General features: G+C 38.7%; 1 protein-coding gene across 3 annotated transcripts in view; it reads left to right on the top strand.

Moving 5' to 3' along the window:
• LOC139139310 (protein patched homolog 1-like) overlaps window positions 1-14,518 on the top strand; it is a 79,242-nt gene extending 64,724 nt beyond the window's left edge. For all 3 annotated transcript variants that reach the window (XM_070708186.1, XM_070708184.1, XM_070708185.1), the window contains exons 19-26: window positions 370-544; window positions 956-1,236; window positions 3,026-3,163; window positions 3,445-3,587; window positions 7,852-7,951; window positions 8,202-8,450; window positions 9,012-9,342; window positions 10,247-14,518. In XM_070708186.1, the coding sequence (XP_070564287.1) occupies window positions 370-544; window positions 956-1,236; window positions 3,026-3,163; window positions 3,445-3,587; window positions 7,852-7,951; window positions 8,202-8,450; window positions 9,012-9,338 (1,413 nt within the window). In that variant the 3' untranslated portion in view covers window positions 9,339-9,342; window positions 10,247-14,518. The remainder of the gene's footprint in view (window positions 1-369; window positions 545-955; window positions 1,237-3,025; window positions 3,164-3,444; window positions 3,588-7,851; window positions 7,952-8,201; window positions 8,451-9,011; window positions 9,343-10,246) is intronic.
• Window positions 14,519-23,442: the final 8,924 nt, after the last annotated feature.

Here is a 23,442-nt window from a genome sequence, read left to right as displayed (position 1 = left end):
TTCTGCAAATGTGTATCTTCTTATAGCTATCATGGTGACTGATTTTATTAATGAAATGTCATCCAATAGTGATGTTACAAGTTACAAAGCCAAATTTGTCTGACAGTAACCTCATTCCCATCCTCAATCATTATTCATGTATATTCGAATGAAGTTTGTGGAAATAAAGTGTGCATTAGAACAACAATTTTAGAATTTTGATTTGGAAAGTGTATAAGAATTAACAAAACATGTCATTCAAAGGTTGTAATGGAAGCTTTCCAACAAGCAGTTCCAAACTTCACAGATTGGTTGGTACATTTAGACTGACAAGCATGTCTAACTTGATGTTAGAAACCTAATGCTCCATTTTTATCACCTTGGTTACAGGTACATAGTGTTAGATTGGTCAGTGATGATGGTATCATCTACCCTAGAGGCTTCTATAATTATCTCACTGTATGGTGGTCGTACGACACCATTTCCGCCGTTTCATCGCAGGCTGCTCTCCATCCAGAACCGCACGATTACGTTCCAGGTGGTGTTTCAGATGCAGAACTTAGAAGTAAGTGGTTAAGTTGCTTTCTTAGTGTCGATGGACAAAACTACTGCCTCATATATTGTACCCAGGTAGATCATTATGTGTGCATGGAGGCAGCAGGCAGTGCCACTGATCTAAGGTGTATGTACACCACCTTTTTTACTGTGTCATCATTGAGTCTTCGTCGGTGATGAAAGTAATATCTTTTCCGAATGAATAGGTGTGCAAAATTTCCTACGACTTAAAGAAATTCATCAAATTTCACACTTTGTTATTGCGATTTATTGTACCAATTAAAGCTCTGCTGTAGACAAAGTCACTGAAACTCAAGATGCTGTTCTGTGAGTGTAGCTTAATACTTCAAATGCTCTGAGATATTCATGTTTTCTTACTGATAGGTTGCCCTAATTTTTGCCCTTTTTTTCTGCTTTTCAGTTCCAAAATCTCAGGCAATGAACTTTACTCAGCTTCCTTTCTACTTGAACAATCTCCGAGTCACTGAGGACTTCGTCAGTGTCATCAAGGATGTTCGCAACATCTCATCACACTTTGCCTCCAGGGGGCTCCCCAACTACCCTAGGGGAGTTCCGTTCACCTTCTGGGAGCAGTATGTGAATCTTCGCTTCTTTCTCATGCTGGCGTTGATCAGCGTTCTGGGCGCCAGCTTTCTGGTGAACACCATAGTGCTGGTCAATCCATGGGCAGCTGCCATTGAGGTGAGTGCAATAAATTTTGTAAAGTCGATAAAAATTTGTAGTGTTTCTAATTTTCAACTCTGAACCATTTGTCTTTGATCTCTCCCAGTATCTTAAACGGTTGGATATGAACAATGTTGCTGAATTAATATAAGTTGTGTATACAAGTTTGGAAACTTAGCAGGCTTTACTGTATTATCTTTGTTTGTGATATATTCATTTTTGAAGTGTCATTGAACCTCAGCAAACTGTACACAGTGTTTGGCCAAAGAGTATCCGGACAGGAAATGAAGAGTTAATAAAAGCTATGATAAAAACGTGCATCTTTTTGTGTCCAGCTCGTAGAACAATTGGTCATCTGAATTCTCACATAAGTGAGAATTAGCTTTTCTAGCACGCACAGTAACGAATGGCAGCCATAGAACACTGTAATGTAGCCAACAAAGGGCTGTAACCATGGCAATCAGAGCTGCCAGGGAGGAATTCGAAGCAGAGCACTTAAAATTCTTAGAGTTTAGGGTCACTACACTTGAGAAATTAAAACAAACGTCCGGATATGACCGCCACGATTTCTGACGTCGGCAATATTCTATGGAAATTTTCTGTTTGTCTGTTCATAATAACTCGTGCCGTTGTAAAATTTCTCATAAAAAAGGAGACCCTTGCTTCCCCGTTTGCTGTGTCTTATCGATCTTGAAAGAGTAAAAGCAATACAGACGCCCACATTTGAGTTTTGGGGGACAGATTTTCCGAGGCTCCATGTTGCGCTGAGTGGCACTTGACAAATCTGACTGACATGCCCCAATCAATGCAACATATAAACTTGTATATATCAAAGCCCTGATAAACGCATTCAACTTGTGAAAGAAAAAAATCTGCTCTGGAAGAAGAAGTTCAGAGTGTCTGCCATTGTGATGGGTGAAAGAATGACACTGTGACCTTTTTAAGTCTTGAATGAGATTCTCCCCTCCCCTTAATAACAGGGATCAATTAAATTGTGCAAAGCAGACCTCCCCCCTAGGTTTGCAACATGAATGGCCCCACCTCTCTGAATGCGGACACCCAACCGAGTGAAATCAATACGACCAGGGAAGCACCAACTGATGGTGTAGTTCAGGTAGAAAAGCACAGTCAGGTAGAAAGGAGGACAGAAAAAAACTCTGACATAATATTTCCTTCAGAGCCTGCAATGAATTTGCTGCATTTTAATCATCGCCATTATGTAAAGATGGTGTTTACCAGTGATCACAGGATGTAAATTTGCCGAGCTTTTTTGATTGGCATCGGAAAGTGTCAATCAATATTGCAGCGGCTGCACACTCTTTCAAGCCATCTTTAATCACTTGATTAATTATTTAAAGAGCTGCGCATTATGAAAAGCTAATGAGGCAGGGATTTCTCATGCCAGCAATAGGCAGGACTGTAATCTGTCAGGGACACCCAAGATGACGGTGTTCAGCTTAATCAATAAAGTCTCTTATTATTGGTCATGATGTCAAGGCGTTAAGCTAGTGATGGCCGAGTTTTTGTGACAAGATGGGATGTGTTTTATTATACAGGATTTCAAATTGTTAGCTTTATGTAACAGGTTACTGGCATTATGAATCATTATGTCTTCTCCATACAAAACTATCGTATGTGGAGGACAGTTTTTTATTCTACTAATATACAGTAAAATCCTTCACAAAAATTCCCTGTATATTAGAGTTTTACAAAATATATATCACCATGTATACAACATACAATGAAGCCACAAAGAGTGCACATTTCATTGCATTGATGGCCTGCCTACATTTTCTCTTCATTGCAGGTGCTTGTGCTGGCAACCATGACAGTAGAACTCTTTGGCTTCATGGGATTGATAGGAATCAAAATGAGCGCCATTCCTGCCGTCACTCTAATCTTCTCAGTTGGGTCTGGTGTAGAATTCACTCTGCATGTACTTCTGGTAAGCTAAATGAGTTTGAAGAAAATTCCAACATTTTTTTTTTTGCAATTTGACAACAAAACTTGCACTAAAAGTAGATGACAATTTTCTTGCAGAGTCAGTTATGGCTGACATAGAAGTAACGTGATATTAGATTTGTGCTATTTGACCTTTGATGTGTTACAGCACATCTGCCATAATTTTCTGAGATGGATGTGACTTTGATAGATGGATGGATGGAACTTTCATCTCGTGTGGGAACGTCTAAACAAACTTGTTTTTCTCTTCTCTCTTTTGTGCAGGGGTTTCTCACTTCAATTGGTGATCGTAACCGCCGTATGTGCATGGCACTTGAGCACATGTTTGCTCCTGTGGTGGACGGTGCAATGTCAACCCTAGTTGGCGTAATCATGCTGTCCGGATCAGAGTTTGAATTCATCATCAGGTAAAAATCATTTACTTTTAAGAAGTTTTAGAGATTTTTTTACTCCATGTATCAGGATTTGGCAGTGCTGTGACCTCCTTTAAAAGATCTGGTGAAAAGGTCGGTATGAATCATCTGAGAGTCCGAGTCCACCGTTGCCGTCTTTATTTCAAGCGAGTGCTAGTAAACATGTTGTGGATTTCTGACAGCAGGCATATGTATTTTCACAAATCTAAAACACGATATGGGTCGCTGGGCAAGTTCAGGGATTGCTTCTTTTGGGAGTTTCTAAAACACTAGATCTGGCTTTATTTCTTCCCAACGATGGACCTGATGCCACAAAAACCTCCGGAGACTCGGTGCCTTCATTTGATGTTGGCAAGGAGTTTGTTATGGAAGATGATATAACCGGAGCTCACCAGGGGCTCCCTAGAGTCGCTATAAGCCAGCCGCTTAGAGTTACAGCGGTCATCTATGATACCTCCACAACTGGTACTAAATAAGAAAACCAGCGCAGTGTTGTTTCTTTCAAGTGCATGAGGGGGATATCACTATCAGTTTGTGGTTTCGTCATACAGTATGTATTGCAGCAATGGAATGCTTTATGGCTGCTAGTCCATTCCACAAGCCAGATATCGTTTTTCTAGCCTGTAGAATTCTCTCTGATCAATAGCCTCATCACATAAAATAAACCTGTACGTTCAAGCTTTGCCGGGAAGGTGCTTTTGATGAAGTGAACATGACCTTTGACCTCTGTCAGATTTGTGGCATATATAAAAAGATGGCAGTTACCTGCTATTTTTCCCGCTTTTTTTTCACTGAAGATTAGTTTTGCATTCAAATCTCAACACACTTGAATGCTATTCAGCTGTCACATTGGTAAAATGTGTTTCTACTATCAGTTGTCAAAGGGTATTTTTACTGTTGATGCAAATTTTGACCAGCGATTTTTTTGTCTCAGTATCTACATATCGCTTTAAGGATCTGCAAAACCAGGCTGTATTTTGAAGTAAAGTACGCACTGTGAAGAATTTTTTGACCCATACCTTTACAATTTCAGCATAAGTTGTGATGTTTTGTGATGTCTCGTAATTTTGATATCTACGCCAAAATCAACCTTTTTGATTTCAACACCTAAGGGTCCATTTGCTTAACAGTACAAACCAAACATAGTGATTGCCATTTGCCCAAGAGGGCACATACTTCTGTAGTTATGTTTTGGCTTTTTAGCTCCAAATTATCACCTTGTCTTAAAATAATGAAATGTTGCAGCTGAATTGCCTTGCATGTTGTCAAATGAGATGCTCTGTTAACAGAAAAACATTTTTTGTATAAAGTGAAATGGCCGGTGATTTTATTCATATGTACAGTTATTGGTAAACAGGGTCAGTTACAGTTGCTAAAATTCATGGTGTCCAATTGTTCAGTCAAATCGAAAATTGTTTGTCACTATTAAACCATTGTGTTTTTGACCCCCAGTCCTTATTGTGCATTCAAATTTATGCAGAATGATGCAAAATTAATTCCTCGGGAGATGGCCCTGCTTTGCTTTGGCATAACGAATGTTCATATATGCTCCAGCCTTCTCTCTTCTCTTTGCTACACCTTGTTTGTGTAATAGCTGCAGCCTTGCCGGGTGGGCTTTTTTTTGAAGTGTGGAGTGGCTCAACACTCACAGATTTCCTCCAAAGTGAACTATAATTGTTGACCTCTGCGAGATTCTGGGTGCATTATACGTGACAAGCCAGGCATGAGAGGGGAGAAGCCCCGGGGCTGCCATTTGAAATACAGGCCAAATCTGACACATTATGCACACTCAACCAGGTGTAAAGAGATATTGCACCGACAACATACACACACACATACGGATTGAGAGACTCTTCAACCAACAAATGGTTTTTAGGTCCTAAGTTCAGTGGATTATTCTGTTAATTATAATATTTTTAGTAAATTTATTAGTTTCCAAGTCAAGCACTTCATAATCAATTTGCTGGTGAGATTCATGTTGTAACTGCACTGATGAAACTCATCTGAAGTAGCAGAAAGATATCGGATGTATCAATTCTCAGTGTTGTACTGCGGTCAACAAGTACAGATACTAACACTACCTTTGAACCTGGGGCAGTTCTAGGTGTTTCCTGTAGTTTGCAATGCTAACTTGTGTACAAACATCTTTAGTTTTACTGTCAAACTAGAGATGATTTTTTTGTTCCTTTGCTTTCTTCTTGGTTGTTTTGCTACAGAAGTCCATAAAATGCACCAGAGTCAGTGCATTGTCTATCCGAGCACCTCCCCAGGGAGCTTCTTATCAAGTTTTTTTTTCAGTGAAACTGAATGGTTGGTAGGTGATGTAGAGGGGTTGATATGCTGTCGTTCTGTATGGTTCACAAAACTGAAGTGAGAGAAACCTGCCTTGTGTTTTACAAGTCATGCTTGCATTACTCCCAACGCCCTGATTGCTAAAAAGTCTTGCGGTGCCTAGAGCCCTTGTGGATCGTGTACATGCGTGGAAACCACTTTCTGCCATTTACCTATTATCTCATGAAATAAGCTCAATAAATCTCAGGATTTTGTCACCGGCCTAATGATAGATAATCTTTTGTTATCATTACACAACTTTGGAAAAGCTACTATGCTCCCTGTCGAAAAAATTGTTGAAATAAAATGCAGGCAAATTTAACCCCAAAATGTTGCTTTTGTAGAATAAAGTAGTCCTTGATGCTTATCAAACTCTTTTGGGATCTTTAATGAGGGGCTTAGTTGTAAAAGCTGGAGTGGCTTGGAAGGGATTAACAATGGTGGCAACTCTGTCCTGTCCAAAAATATTTGAGGTAATCTGATCCGTGTCGACCGGCACAATAGTGAAATTTGAAACAAATGTCTCAAACAGAATCTTTTCAGTCACCAAAAAGTTGGATGGAACAACACTGATAGCGAAATACACATTCCTTGTATGGGACAGAGCAAGTGTACTTTCTTTATGAAATTGTTCAGTTTTCACTTTGGTCATCCTTCAGTTCATAAAATCAAACTTTGATACTGTCTTGTTTTTGCAGGGTGGAAAAGACATACTCCACTGATGCCTGGCCTATGGGCTGGATGTGAAAAGTACAGAGAAGCTTGCATACTTGACTAAACAAGCTCTGAACTTTCTTATGCTAGTTTTAAGTTGTTAGTGGTCAGTTGTTCATTTTTGCAAGTAGTGGGGTGTGAACATGGCACAGGTGTGACTTCGTCTTTCATAGTTTTGTAGAAACAATTTTGTCATTTTTTCTGGAGAGTTACAAACCACATTGAAATAGGCATAGCCACAGATATTATGCAATGTTGCAGTGTTCCAGTGGACTCTCATGAAAGGAACAGTTGCAAGTTAACACTGGAAACCTTAGCTTATGTAAATGCCACACACAAGTCAGCGTTGGTCCGCAGTGTCAGCACCTGAGAAACAGGGCACGGGGAACCCAGTTTTCGGCAGTTTCACCTGAAAGCTGTTACCTCCGCCTAGGATATTGCCAACTGCAAGGATGAATGAAGCTGTAAAGTTTGTGCAATTGTAGACTTGTGGCTTACGTTTCAGTTGGCTTTGTGCACTGAAGAAACCCTGTCTCCATTCAATTGTTGGCCTTTGTTTACTAAGAGTGTTCTTCAAAGGGAGGAATAAACTAGCGATGTGTGTATTGATGCCAGAACGACGTCAGCTAGAATGTACCATGTTGAATTTGATGCCTTTATAACTGCTGTGCGTTTTTACCTCGTCCCACCCAGCTTTTTGCAAAGAGGTCATCCCCCACCCCTCTTCTAACACCAAGGTGGCAATTTTTCCACATATACTCATTTTATGGTAATTTTGGATTAGTCAGACACTACAAATGATCGAGTCAAGTGCTTTCAAGAATAGGGTACATAACATTGACCAAGAACTGAATGTTTGTGGGAAAGCTGTCCATGACACAAGTTCAAACATGATGCAGTGAACCCATAGAAAGTGCAATTGTCCTTTCTTGTGAAATCGTAATGCCAGACTCCACAGGAAATAATGTAACGATTTCTGTAAAAAATTTCAGTCAGATTTTTGCATTTAATTCAAAACTTTAGCAATAAAAACATTTGTAGTCTGAGATATCAGTCTTTTTCCACATGAAGTCGCCATATGCTTTTCATGGAAAATGCTTATACAGTAGTTGAATGATGTTTCAATATATTCTAGGTGAGTGACATTTACATGTAGTTAGATAGAGCAATGTTTTTAACATAGAATGTGTTATGTTCTGCTCTTTCCCTCCAGATACTTCTTCTATGTGTTCTCTGGACTTATTGTTATTGGTCTCCTCAATGGTCTTGTATTGCTTCCAGTCCTCCTCTCCCTCATTGGACCCCCTGCAGAGGTAAGATCACCTCTCCCCATAACTTGCAATAGCTAGATGAAACCATCACTGTTCCCGGTGTTCTTGAAATTTGTGTTATTAGGGTAACAGCAAACTGCATTCCAAGGCATTTACTATAACTATTCTATGTGACCGTGATTATACATATCATTCACTGAAATTTTGTGATTTCATGGTAGACTTCTCATACTGTTCATTTAATGGCAAAGACATAAACCATTATGCCAAATATTCTTTGCCAAACAAACAGGTGCAGCCAGCCAACAATGCTGACAGACTCAGCACGCCAACTCCAGAGCCGACACCACCACTCGATCGCGGCTACGTCATGCATTCCATGTCAAGGCATCACAGATACGCTGACTCGCCATCCGACTTGTCATCGTCCGGCATCGGGGAAACTTTCCGGCACCCATACAATCCCAGTGAACACATAGAGATACACCCGCCAGAGTTTGTGGTGGAAACACTTACCTGTCATACGCCTCCCAGAGAAAAGGTGAGTTTGGCACAAACAAAAATAATTGACAAACTCAACACCTCTCAGTGTTGTGCTGGTTTCATATCAGACAGATAATAACAGGCAGGTCGATGATCGGCAAGTTGTAAGTTAATGATAAACAAAACAGAAGGCGACTGATAACACTTTCAACGATTCAAGTCCAAGATGTTTAGAGCGTCGGTGAAAATATTTCTGGTTTTGAACTGGTCGACTTTCAACAACAGCAGACAGAAGTATCGACAGCACGAGTTTGAATTAGACACCTTGTTTCAGAACTGACCAAAGACCTAAAATGAAAGTGAAACTTCATTTATATCAGTGGACAAATACCAGAAATCAGTGGACAAATTATACCAGGAATTTCAGATTTTCCAACCTGTTACCCTCATTTTTCAGTGAAAAGGTCCCCCTTTGCCACAGAGAACCAAAATGTTGCACCTGTAGTTGGAAGCAAATAGGTGATTGTGTGTAATAGATTACTCTGTGCATTAAATGCATTCCATTTATTTAGGACATCAGTAGTGAATTAATTTCATGTTTTCTCGATTCTCCTTCCAGGCAAAACGAATGTCACGCAGACAGAAGTCTAGAAGGAGTAGAAAAGAAGCCAAGCTGAGCCAACCTCAGTTACCAAACCAACAACTCAGTTCATCCTCCTCTCCATCCTCATCCCCCCACTCATCCCCGTCACTCCCACGCCAAGTCACCACGGTGACGGCCACGGCGCGGGTGTCCATCGTCCACCGGGGAGCGTGCGGCGTGGACAAGGGAGAGTCCGGTCACAGTTTTAAGTCGCACAGGAGGAGAGAGGAGGTGGTTTTGAAATATCCCGCACTTGAGGACCATTGTAATCGGAATGATCCAGGGTCAGACACAAGTGTATAGCCAGGTAAACATTTGAAACTCCCAACTCGCTTATCTTCAGCACTAACCCTTACCACCCTCCAAGCTGTCAATTGAAAACAATAGAAACTCACACCAAACCTGACTCATCAAAGGGCTGTGGAATTTTTTCTATTCAACCAAAAGGGTACGACAGAGCACCTTCTAAAAGTCAAGTCTTAATTCTCAAGAAACTTCATTTCATAATGTACAGTGTCAATCGAGCAGAGAAATGGAGACCTAAGGCATAGTGGTACAAGGGGTTACAGTCTAAATCTCACCCTCCCACGTCTGAAAAGTCGCAAGATCTTTTCACTGGTGATTTCTGTCTTATTTGTCAAGGCGCTTTCATTAGTGTCACGTAATATTCAAATGAGTTGGACCACCTAGGCTGTTGGGAATGTCACCTTGCCTGGGTGGCTTGTTTGACTCTGGCATCTGCCGTGTTTTGACAGGTTGTCCTCTGCCGGTGCCATCCCAAAGTGATTTAATACAGGAATTTTCCGCGGCATTGCCTCATCTATGTGAGTGCCAACTGATGCGGAATGGTGCATCAACAGAAACCAGTACGTTGAATGGCCGGTCTAGCCTCATGCTGGGCCCTAATTTTGAGCAAAATTAATAAAAAATACATGAATGTGAACATAGCCTAAATATTCACAGTAGGGGGAAACACCACTCAAAGTATTAGACCGGTGCTAATCCAAGTCTTGTTTTGCAATGGAAATGTGCCAGAGGTTTCGGGATCAGCCCACTATTTCATAGGGTAGTTCAGCGCCAACTCAGTATGAGTAAACCTGTGATGAGTGAATTCCATATTGACAAGACTGTACATGCATGGAAAGAAATTGTCGAAGACTCAACACAATTCTAACTTCCTTCTTTTCCCCTGTTTTTTTTTCAACCAACAGATAAACTTTCTAAAGATACTTGTAAATATACTACTAGTTTTTAGAAGAAGAAAGAGATATATATAAGTATTTCAAGCAGATGAATTGACGGATTCAGAGGATAACGAGAGGACGGAACGACATATTTTGTTGTCGTAAGGAAGCTAATGTATGATTTATGTACTTCATGGTGCTACGTCAGAATTGTCCTTTGATGTCCTTATTAAGAGAGCTTTATGCCTATGCATGTAAAGATTATATACTTATTTATTTATTACAGACACTTATTACTTTATGTTATTTTGTATTATAAAGTCAACAACACAGAGACGTTTTTTGAAGGGAAAGGGGGGATTTTAAGAAATGAAAAATTTCTTGAGCTTTCTTGTTTCCATGTACATTTCCAGTGTAGTATATAATTATGGAGAAATATGTATGTTTGTATGGAAAACAGTTTAATTTGTTGAAGAGATTACTCAAAACAAGAGATAGAAACTCAAAATCTATATATGTGTTTCTGAATTCCTTTACCCCAATGGTCAGGTAGATATTTTTTTTAGTTTGTTGTACGTTATTTTATCATATTATATTGCTGTTATTATTTTAATTTTGTAGTGGTCTGTCTTGTCCCCCCACACTTTGCAGCTAATTTTACAATAATAGCCAGATTGCTGTCGTCAGTTTCCTCGACTGGAAGCAGCAAAGGGTTTGTGATATGTAAGCGAATAGGATGTGCATTTTGTGGGAAAAGGATACTGGTCGACCAATGAGCATGCTTCTTTCAAAAACCCCTGCAATGTTGATCATGCTAATTGGTTGGTCTGATCCAATGGCAATTTTCTTGCTTCCCAATGGGGAACACTCCGAGGCATCAAAGGTCTAGTGTTCAGAAGATGTTTTCAGGCTGATTGCAAGTACAGTGTATCACTGGATTTGCATCATACTTTTAAACACACAAAGCACAACCTATTCGTTAACTATGCTACAATCTTTCTAGTATAATTCTATTTAGTTTTGATAAAAGAAATCAAAAGCAATATTATATATTAATTTTCATGTTGATGACAACAGTTTGAAAACATTGAGAAAAAATTGATTTCATCATCATTTTAGGAAATATTTGTCTCTGCTTGATTGTTGCCATGGTTACAAAGAACTCTTTCCTCAGTTTTATTTTTGTATTTAGCAACATTGGGCTAAATTTACTCAACTAAAATGAGCCTGTGTTTCTGAAAAGACATCTGTATACATGTTGACTTTTTTCTCTCTTTTTGTCATGTAGTTTGGTTCATTTCCTCCCAAACTTACAATTTTCCATTGCAAGATGTCACACTATCGGAGATAAATGTTTTTTTTTCATTGCTGACCAGATGTATACACCTTGAACAACTGTTAGTGTCATGGTATTACCTCAACCCGACCATCAATGTCCTAACTATTCGTATCAGAAAAAATTGACTCAATTTTTTTTTTCTTGCCTTTTTTTGTTTGTAACATTTATGAAAATATGTCAATATAGTGAACTTGTGTGTAGTCTTTTTTTTGTGACAACACAGCTATTTTCTGTACCTTTGTCTTCCAAAGAGACGAATCCTTTAGACGTTTCTTGCCAACATGTTATTCATTGCAAGCAACTGGACCTCCCAGTTCATGTTGAAAGAGAAAGTAAGTCAACTTTGCAATCATTGGTCACTGCCATTGGCTGTGTTGTCACAAAACACTGTTCTTATTGGCTCTTGTAGTCTCCCTCATCTGCATACAATTTGCATAACCCTTGACAGCTGGTAATCAAAGTAGGTCCCTTCTGGTAGCCGAGCAACACTGAACTCAAGACATACCATAATAAACTGATATATTTTATATTTAAATAGAGCAGTTCAGAAGAGGCTAGGTACTGAACTGGAAATATAATTGTGTGAATTGTAATATTTGATAAGAAAGTTAATGTTATTGAATATAGAAAACTTTGCTTGTATATCTCAGTGTTTTTTCAGGTGACAGTTTAAGGTCAATTCAGGCATGTTTACACATATGTCCAAGAGTTAGACATTTCTCATCTAAGAGTTGTTATATTACTTACCTATTACACCCCTATACATTACAAATGGTTGAATCCATCCTATTCTTTGCCAGTCATTAGCTTAACCCTTGCACTTGATTGCAGGGTGAGGCCAGAGTGTTGTACTCAGCATTTCCTTTACAGTTTGTCTTCACTTTGAATTTGGCTCTCAACTGTATTCATAATCTATGTATTAAAAACTTCATAAATTATTTATATTAAGATATATTTTTCTAGTGTACAGAGTAGAAGACCAACTAAGCTTGAAAGAGAAAAGATGTTTTTCTCGGTTACAGACAAACTTTGAAGATGTTAATAATGATTATTAATTTTTAGTTTCTTTTGAAAAAATTTTCAAGAAGAGATAAAAATATGCTGTGTACAAGGCATCTTTTTGTGTATATGCAAATGTTTAACCCTCTCACCCCCATTGCCCAGTGTAGTGGTCCAACTTCCCCATAGGGAAACGGTTGGATTGGGCCAAACCATGGTGGGGAAAGGGTTAAATATTCTCATTCTGTGTTGATTTGAGCTGTATTGGTTGAAGGCTTGACCCATTGCAATGATTCTGTTTCACATGGCCTTCACAAGAGAAGTTGGATTTACAAGTGGAGTTTGCCCAATCTAGGTGTCTGCCTTTCACAACAATTTTCTCTTTGTTCTGACTTTGCTTCAGACTATTTTTTTTTCTTGTTTTTTTTCTTCAGCTTTCCTTCAGCAGACATTTAACAGGGAATAAATACCGACAGTCAGAGGGAAAATCAATAATAGAGGCATGACTGTCAGAAAGGGTTGCAGGATCATCGAATTTTTGCCCCATAGTGGCTGTCTGACAAAAGACAGATTTTGCTCACCTGAATTGTAGTCATTTTCTTGTGGCAATATTGAAAACAGGAGAAAAGGACAACAGGCAATACAAAATATTGCACTATGTCAATTCTGTCTCTATCAAAATTTGTATCAGTGAATTTTTTGTGGGGAGGAGGCGTGATGTCTGCGTGCTTGTTGTAATATTTATTAAAGATATGATAAAGCATAAGTTAAGTCGGCAGACTTCCATGACAATTTCTTGATCACTCTGGGCTTCCCTTTTAGGCATTTTAGGTGCTGTTTTAAATTGATAGAAATTTTTAAAAGAAGTGAGGTGGATTTTTATAAGTGAAAGCTCAGACAAAGTTTGAATTTTCTTGAATGTTCCCCTCTATCTAAATTTGGGAGGTAAACTTTTAGTAGCTCACCTCAATGTTTCGGCTCCACCCACTCTCTCCTAAGAGATCCGTACAACTCCAGGGAAAGGGCCCTTCTGGAAACCTAAAGAAGCAATAGTTATCCCAATGGTCACTCCACAAATTTTCTTTCATCTCCAGTTTGCAATTTTCTAGGATATTTGATGTGGCAAAGAGTAGAGTTATAATGCATGCCTTTTTCTACTGATCTGTTCTGTTTTTTATGTATTTTAGACTTCTATTTTGTCTCTGTTATTGTTCATTGCTCGATCTTCAGGTTTTGCCTCGTGACAATGAAAGACTCAATCCAGTACCTTCTGGTATGAGATGGGTGGTGGACAGTCACAGATAACTTCCTATCTTTGCTGTACATGATATCAAGCTGTTGTTTTGCCAAGAATGCTGACTTGAATTTCTTAGATATTTTTGTTCAAATGCCAGAATTCTCGGACAATACCAAACAAAGAGTGTTGCTAAGAACTGAGCTGAAATTAACAGCAAAAAGTGTGTTTTCTTCAATTGCTGCATAGACATTGATTGGTTCTGCTCCATTGTCTGTGATTACAGCAACTAGACTCCATGTGCCAGCAAGTGATGTGCTTTTACAGTTTAACCAGAAAACCAATTTTCCAACAACAACAAAAACTGTCATTTCACACATCGACAGTGAAATCTTTACAAATTTCTTCATTACAATACATGAGAAAAGTTTTTGCCTTGCATACTGTGTTCGCTGTTTAAAAGGGTCTTCCTTTTTTGTCCTCAGTGCTGGGATGATGTCCCTAATAAAGATTTCTTTATCACGTGGAGATGCTGTATAACAAATGTATATCAAAATGTTAAAAAAATCTTGTGTTACTTGTATGATCATGTAAAATAAAAAAATGTAATAAGTTAAAAGAGATGCAGAAAATCAAAATATACAAAGCAATCCTGTATTACACACACTACAAGTTGTAATTATAATAAGTTTAAAAAAAATAAAAAAATGAACAATGATGAAATATATATTTACCATGTGTTGATGTCGTATGTAACTGGTATGCAGTGTCTGATTTTTGAGTGTTTTGTGCAATTGTGTACTTGTTAGAACAACATACTGTGTATCTGACGGCCTTACCCGAGTATTTGCAGGTGCGCCGATTGCACCCTCTCCCCAATCTGACCCTTGTTTTGTTTAGCTTCTCGAGGGGCTAGTTAGTCTTGGTTGAGAATTTCGAAACAGTGGGATTATATTGAAAATTTATGAGAAGGCATGTGGGGGGGCAAAGAAGCACAAGCCACTTTTTTCGTAACATAACGTTTGCTAGTGGTGAAAATAACACCCAAAGTCGTGTTTGTTAAGGGACCATGAATAAATCTAGATCGCACATATGCTGGGTGTACTACGCTGCTGCTCCCTAAGACGGCTCAGAGAAGTTGGCCTGGGCTACCCTCATACGTAGAGACGCTGGAGTAACTGCTTCCAGAATTTGTCCCAATGAATTTGCTATTCAATTTTGATGGAAGATTCACGATTTCTGAACAGCGAAAAGTTACCAACCTCTCGATGCATCACTACGTTCAGTTGAAGTTTGCCATGAAAACGGGATGACGTAACGCCCGCCCTCTACCGTCGTGTGGAAAAATAGTTTTTGTCAAATCAAACTCGCAAGGGATATTGACCCATTGATTTGTCGAGAGGGTGGTTCTGTGATACCGAGGAAGTCTGCACAATGTGGTCCATGGGTGTCAGAGGTTATTCAACATACATGCAGGCAGAAAAGCACACACACCTTATTTTACTCGTGTTTGTGGCAGAAGTTGTCTAATGCATGGAATTCAAATCTTGTCTCTGAAGACGTATAATTCAGAGACTTTTGGCATTTTTTCGTGTCGAGAAAGAGCCTTCCTGAAATAAGTTTTCAACTCATGTATTGTGTACACCACAATGTTGTCTTTTATGTTCGCTCTGCAAGTGTGAAGTATGTCCCGTCATCAATCGAAATGGTTGTGTCGACAATTCAAGTTCTACGGCAAGCTGATGAACGATGTACAAATTCATTTCTCAAATTACACAGGGAAAAATCTAGTTGCAGCGACTAAGTTACTTTATTACTAAAGTTAATAGAAGACAACTTCGTTTTCGCGATAGTAGACAAGTACTAGCCTCCAGGATGTGATGTGTCTGACAAAACACTCTCGGATACACAGTTCTCGTTCCTGATTTTTTTCACAAAAGTATGTTAGCCGGTCCGAAAAGACAAAATAATGGGTAGATGCTATTTTATCCATGAGAATATTTAATATCGAATCTCATTTACCTGAATTACCCGAATTACCTTGAATGGTGGTAGCCTATTAAGGTCAGGCAACAAATATTTTCCCCGGATATGTCGGCAAAGGACTAATTTCTTTATGAATCATACCAAATAATGCTTTCAATTCCAACACATCTAAATTTTGAAAATACGAGTGTTTTTCTGTCTGTTTTGGCAAAAAATCTCAAAGCACAAAGGACCGCATTTTTGGGTGGTACGATATAAAGAGTCCAATAAATATCGGATACGCGCATACCTAACTTTTGAGGATAGCGTAGAGTATGCAGCCTTCCCGTGAGAGACATTTCGTTGAAAAGATGGATTGAAACTATGCTTTGGTATGCATCAAAACACGATTTATACATCGCAGTGGACGTCCAGGGCAACAAACCAGCAAAGTCGAGACCGTCCGTCGGCTGTGGCGATTTTAAGCAGAGTAGCTGAGGCACTGTTGAAAAGTTTTGTCTCTTGACTTCGTGCAGTTGAGAGTTTCTGAGGAAACACTTATACAAAAGTTTTTTGTACCCGCTACAAGAGCACCGATATTGGTACTGATCGACCACTGTTTACGTATGTCTGGCAACCACCGACAAAAAGGCTAACAAGAATGTTAGACTGTAGCTTGACATTTGTTTATTACGACATTTGCTACACCCCCAGTATTTTTTCCTCAACATTTCCCACCAATATCACTGTGTTTATTTCTCGAATCACCTCTGAGCTATCAGATTGAAACCATCCGCGTGATCGACCTCTCATAAATTTTCACCTTTTTAATCACGAAATAATCTCCGTGCTGATTACTGCGTACCTCTGCTCAGAGCCTGGTCACGTTGCGTTTTGTTAGGAATGCGCGGAGAAATCGCACCATCTATCGCTGAGGGCGTTGTATGCCACTGCGGTGGCAAATTAGCTTGAAGGCAGTATCTTGAAGGTCTCATTGCAAGAAAGGATTGATAAATATGTGAAGAACACGAAAGGACCACACATACTGATTTTCGGTTAGGTTTCTTGTAATCGTTTTACGATAGTGGCGTTTTAGGGGGTTGTGGGAAGTAAGGACGAGGTCAAAGTGGCTATTTTGTCCTCAAAGAAAAAAAATGATTTGGAATTTTGTGGGACTTAAATGTCAGCATATCCGTATCTCCATTACCTTCAGCCTTATTACCTTGACAAGTGTCCAGATCGTTGTTTGTAGAATGTATTAATGCGTTACCTAACGTTTTAACTTTGAAAGTTAAGCTTCACTGGTAGAGAGTACAGTCACTCTGTGTTTTTGGTTTTTGTATAGGGAGCTCTCTCAGTACGAGTACAGAACTGTTTGGAATATTATTCGTAGCCGATTGAGGGTCTGACGTGTCCACAGGATACAAAAGTCAGCCCTGCACAGCCACTACAAAAAAACTATCGCTGCTGCAGTAACTGCTCTATTGAAATTTGAACTCTTGGAGAGAACTTTTCTTGTTGTACCTGTACAGAGAACGTCTCTCAATGGATGTACTTGAACTTCTTATATCATAGAAGATGATTTCGTTTCCGGTCCTTTCAGACAATTATTCTTTTATTCAATCAATTGTGCGTACACTGTTGTCAGCCGTTTGTCTTAATTCAATCCGTACGCTTTAAATAAATTTTAACGTAATAATTGATTTATGCTCATTTACCCATTCTATCTGTGCTCTCTCTCTTTGCGCTCTCTCTCTCTCTCTCTCTCTCTCTCTCTCTCTCTCTCTCTCTCTCTCTCAACCTGAACTCCTCTGAAACAGAAAAATACCATAAATCGTCAACTACGCTAAATATCAAAAAATGAAACTGGTCGTCCCGAACAAGATCTAGGATTAACCCTTTGAGCACCAACGTCAATTTTTCTCACCTTTATACAATATACCGCAGTCAATTTTTCCCAGATTTTTGCCAAAATGTTGATAAAAAACAGTAGCCAATAAAACATGATGTCAATTTGGTCTAAAATTATCAAAACATTTCGGAAAAATTCATAAAAATAGGTAAAATGTGGCTTTAAAATTTTGATGGGAAAAATTACAGCACTCAAAGGGTTAAACACAACAGTCAAGTTCAAGATGATCCGTACACTGAGGTCAACGTTACGTTGATATCCAAATACTTCGCTAAAATGGATACAGCAGATTATGTGACAGATATTGTTTGTCCAGATTAGCACGGCGATTTGAAGTAAACCATTTATGAAAGAGCCACGCAACTGTGCATCATTCATATAAATTGATATACAAACTGCAGTGCAGTATATAGTCCGGGTTTATATGACACGTCGAAAGATGGCTGAAGGCATAAGTGTTGAGAACTCTAAATTCAGAAATACCGTGTGTCAAAAAACGAAATTCTATTTGCAAGGTTACTGTAATGTAAATTTAATTGAATCCTCTCTAAAGAACGAACATTTCTAGGGAAATCGGGCGTCACTTCAAACCAATGGAACATTTCTCTCACGTGAAATATCTACCACTGTCGGAAATTCTTCATAAATTTTTCTGTCCGTTCGGCTCAATGGTACGGTACCTCTAACCTTGAGCAGATAAACATGATATGACCCCGACGTTCAAAATTCTGGAAGGTCCATAATTGTTTACACCTAAACTGGTGTATTTTCCTCAAATCAAACGTTGAACTACCCTTCGAGACAAGCGTTGGCGAAGTCGGGCGTGCAGTAGTGTAGTAATAAGTCACACTACTGCGCTAAGTAGTACGCAACGTCTGCATTCTTCAAAGTTCACTGTTTTCGTAATCAGTTGAAAACTTGAACAGATCACATTATTTCCATGTTTGTAGCCGACCTGTCAAAATTTTTTTATCTGTTATGTTCCTGAGAAATCGTGACGTCATCACCAAGGATTGACGCAATTCGCCTCGAAAATCCAAGACACTATATCCAGTTCAGTGTGTTGTTGACAATGAAAAGTGATGTATAAATTGTCACATTGCTCCTGGCAGTATATCGACATCTGTACACATCTGTGTTTATCCAATGCATACCGTTGAGAAATAAGCCAAAGTCCAGCCAATTCCCAGCGATAATTGCCTCCATGTATATTTTTCACGGACTAAATTCGCTGAGCATCTGATAGTTTTGAGACATAACGACATACACCGTTTTAGTTTTGACGGTTAGCTTTTTGACACAATTTTATCCATTTATTGATTTAGTATTGAATGAAATCACCTCGTATCAGAACGTTATTTGTCAGCATTTCTAATTTTTTCTGATTCATGAATATTTCTCAGTACCTTCTTCCAAAGAAGCATCCCACCAACTATCAAAACTTATTAGTGCCAATGAAATTATGCAAAATTATTTTGTTGGTGAATTTCAAAAAAATCGGTGATACTGGAAGTTGTACACATGTCTTCCGCAGGATTAGCAATCATTGTATTTTATAATATGTCTTTTTATCGAGGAGGCACAGAGTGAACATGATAACAACAGTAATTCCGGGACAATGTTACTTTTAATTAAGATACGTGTTATAGATCAAAGAAAAAACTACAAATGAAATCTTATTTTTCGGAGAAAAAACAACTGGCATTGTCTGTTGATGATAGGGTTTTGAACATTTGAGAGAAACGTTATGTAACATTCGATACATGATCAACAGTGCATTCACACCCCTCAGTTTTCCACTATTTTTGCTTGTCTTGTTTTTTACTATTTTAGTTAAATAGAATCTGAAAGATAGACTTGTTCTTATGATGAAGGGAAAAAATGAACGTTTGTGCAGTTCGAAAAGGAGAAGAAATTAAATCGCTTGATCACTCAAGTCGATTAAAGCATGGAGAATGATTCCATTTCTCTAAACCGGTATATGTAATGAGGGAAGTTGAAAAGACGTTAAACAGAAAAAGCATATATTCGACCCTGGTTTTAGACAAATTAAATGAAACCAGCGCGATGAATTAATGGTCATGACCATTAATTCATTTTCGCGATGGTTTCATGTATCGTGTCTAAAACCTGGGTCAAATAAACTCATGGTCACCCATTCATTCAGTATCTTTCAACATGTCAAACAATACAAGGAGTATCTCGTATCAAACAAAATTCATGACAAATGGCCGACTTTGTCCCTTTAAAGATTTAAAAAAGAGCCTTACCTGTACTTGCAAAAGTGTATAAAATCTCTGGCAATATAATCCACATTATAATATGATACATCAGTGCTTGAAATTGCAAAACGCAGTATTCAAAAATAACAAATCTTTCAGCAACTTTTACTGGACGTGGAAGAAAGAGAAAAATTGGTAGATCGATAATAGTCAACAAAATCAACCACAAGGGCTCCAGTTGATCGATACAGAATCACATTTTGAAAACTCTAAAATCTTCTTCGGTTTCAGTGTTCAGTGATGATACCTAGGTGACCCGGAAAAGTTCTCGAGTCATTGACTTTTGGTTTCATAAGACAGCTAAATACCCACATCAGTTTTATGTATTGTAAACGAACAGTTTTTGCTTCACTTTACCGAGAGATTCCATACGTTTGGTATGAAATCCATTATAACAATGCCAGATCCATGGCAATTCAATTAGGTAAACAGTTTGTGAAATAAAGTGATAAAGTGGTCTTTTTCAGGAAATTTATTTTCTCCGGAATTAAACGCGTAACAGGTTTATATGTCAATGTCAGACTGTCAGATGAAAATGAATCACTTCAAAAATTGAAAATACTAACTGGATGACACAGTACAGCTCTGTAATACACAATACAGCTCTCTAACAAAGAGTACGTGATGTTTAAATCATTATCGACAAATAAAAACCAACGATATTAAAAGACTAGACGACAATGAAATATAACCAAGGATGACTAAGTCACTTTACGTGTAAATATATTTATTAGCATGATACCAGAAAAAAGTACAAAATAATATTTCCTTTTGATATGGAAAATGTAAACACAATATAAAAATTGGTCCAAACAATGGGAGAATAAAAGACTGCAAAGCATTGCATAATAATAATCGCGTATTTCGTTTGATGTTGTGTGACCTCACAACTCAAACTACTCTGTTGGATAATCAGCAAATGCACTTTTGCAAGAGATGCAAAGTAGTTGAAAGCAGTGAATACTTTATATTGGAATGCTCTTCAATCATATAAATATACAACAGGCAGCGTGTAACCTTCCGTTGGTATCACGTTATTATAGAGTATCAAATTGAACGCTACATCTGTTACATTTGCATACAAGGGAAAAATTAACATATTTAAATCACATCAAAAAAGGATAATCTTCAAGTGGTAAAAACCGATATTGATGAAAGACACAGATGATTGAAGAATTTATACCTACAATCAAGGGAAGGGGAAGTTCACCAAGGTTGATTTCTACATACGTGCTAGTTTAGGAGTCGTTTATTCCGGCCCGGGAAAAACAGTTTTTGCCGTTTATAACACACGATTTTTTGTAAAAACGGACAAACGATGGAAGTTGCAGTTTAAGGCTTCATCAACTTAATGTATTTTGAATCACGGGAGGGAGGGGAGCGCCAAGCTTGGAGCTTCATCACGTGATATGGCAGAGACCATCTTCCCATGGGTATGGCAATGCCAACTCGCTTACGCTCACGGCGGTCTGTGCTTATTTGCATAACAATGGTATGTACTAAGCATCGGTGTCTTCGAAAGAAGATTATTTAAGATTCACAATTTGCAGGCACGTATGTTGTTTTGCTGATGATGCATTAGTATTATTTGTTTGGAGAGAGATTATCCTGTGTCCGTACAGAGGACAGTCCGTCCCTCCATCAAAGAAGACAGAGTACGGAGTACAATTTGTAAGTTACCTACTTTTAAAATGAAGGTGCGTATACCTTTTGTTTTGCCTCTCTGTCCGTGCTGGTGATGCCATGAAATCCTATTTCGGTTAGCAATAAGTTTTTGTTTGTTTGTTTGTTAATGTGACAAAATGTGAAAAACCCACGAAAATGTTCTTTGACTCGGAATTTAGGACAATTTTAACATCCGTTCATCCCTCCTATTAGAAAAGAGAAGCCGTGGAGTAAAAGATCACAAAAAAAAAAAAAAAACCATGTAATGCAAGAAAATGCTTTCATCTACTGAAATTTAGTTTTGAAAGCCCGCCAAGTTGCAATCAAGTAACCTGACAACGTAAAGATAGGGTTCAAACGGGTTTCCGTCCAATTTTTTATCAACACCATTTCGTGGGGTGTATTGTCGAACATCCATACAATAGGGCTAGTTTCCGGAGCGCTGAGAACAATCTGAATCTGAATCTGAGAGAATACGTTGAGGACCAGATTACTGGTATATCATCATTGAGGAAAAGAGGGTGCGAAGAGGCAAGCTAGTAGCATCAGAGAGCTGCCTTGAAGGCATCCACGGTACTAGCATTTACAATATCTTCATCTAGATTGTTCCAATCAACAATCGTTCTCGGGAATAAAGAATATTTATAAAGATCTGGATTACTGTGAGGTGACTTGAAACAACGAGTATTCATTGACGCATATATTTCAACTATGTTATGACAAGTAAAATCCTTGAATTGTTTAGGTTTGATTGATCTCTTTGGACTTTCAGGAACAAGGTAAGTGTCAGGACGTATAGCTGGTGTTAAACCCTCTGCAATTTTGAACAAGAACAAAAGGCGGAGATTTTTCCTTGCATTTTGTAATTCATAACAATTACGAAAGACCATTGTGCAAAACGTTGTACAATGTACTGTCACGGACTCTGTACTGCGTAATTACCAGCAAGAACATTGCCGCGTCACAGAAAACGATCGAGTGCCTCAAACGAAAATCGCAGACACACTGACACACTTAGCAAGATCGATACAGCAGCTTTTGATCATGCAAGTTTCAACCTGAAACCCTAGCTACACAGGGGAAGGGAAAAGGTTTTTTGAAAGAGTATGCAAATTAGCTGTCTTGTTATCCTTATGTAGACAAGAATTACAAAATGCAAATCACAGTATTCATTAATAAGTAGGCTTGTATGAAAATCTATACTTTAATTGTGTTAAAAACTCGGGATTTTGCAGAAATTCATTATTTGGGATGGGTCAATGCTTGTTCTCAACCATCAACAGACTCTCCTCTCTATTGGTATTGGCTCATCATTCATATATTAGACATCTTTGGCTTAACAAAGAGCAGCTTGCCTTAGTTGGAAATGGAATCTTTCAAGGATCCATTCCATTCCCCTCGACTGGTTTGCAAGTTGTATAATTAATATTTCCGGCCGCCTGTTCCGCTGGTGCAATCAGCAATTATCATTGAAGAGGCCTTCTCGCCATTTGTATTCTACACACAGTACGCATGTCTATAACCTTTTCATGATGCAGATTTTCAATCTCCGTTATTTTATTCTGATCAGTTTTCATCGCGGCTTCCTGCCATGTAAGTGATTCAAACGTTGCGTGGTATTAGCGCCCACATGCAACACGATTACACACGAGATGCAGAGTGGGTAGTCTGGTTCCTTGCCCCCTTTCTACCGCTGGCTGCGCTGTGCTAACGAAAAGGGGGCAGGGAACCAGACTACAGAGCGGGCAGGTTCAGTGTTGTCGAATGGAGGCGCCCTATGGCTACCATTAGTGTGATGCAATGGAGAGACATTAGCTTGCGTCGTTC

The sequence above is a fragment of the Ptychodera flava genome, chromosome 8 (genome assembly GCF_041260155.1).
Source record: "Ptychodera flava strain L36383 chromosome 8, AS_Pfla_20210202, whole genome shotgun sequence".
NCBI classification, from domain to species: Eukaryota; Metazoa; Hemichordata; class Enteropneusta; family Ptychoderidae; genus Ptychodera; species Ptychodera flava.
This window is presented reverse-complemented; position numbering and strand designations above follow the sequence as displayed.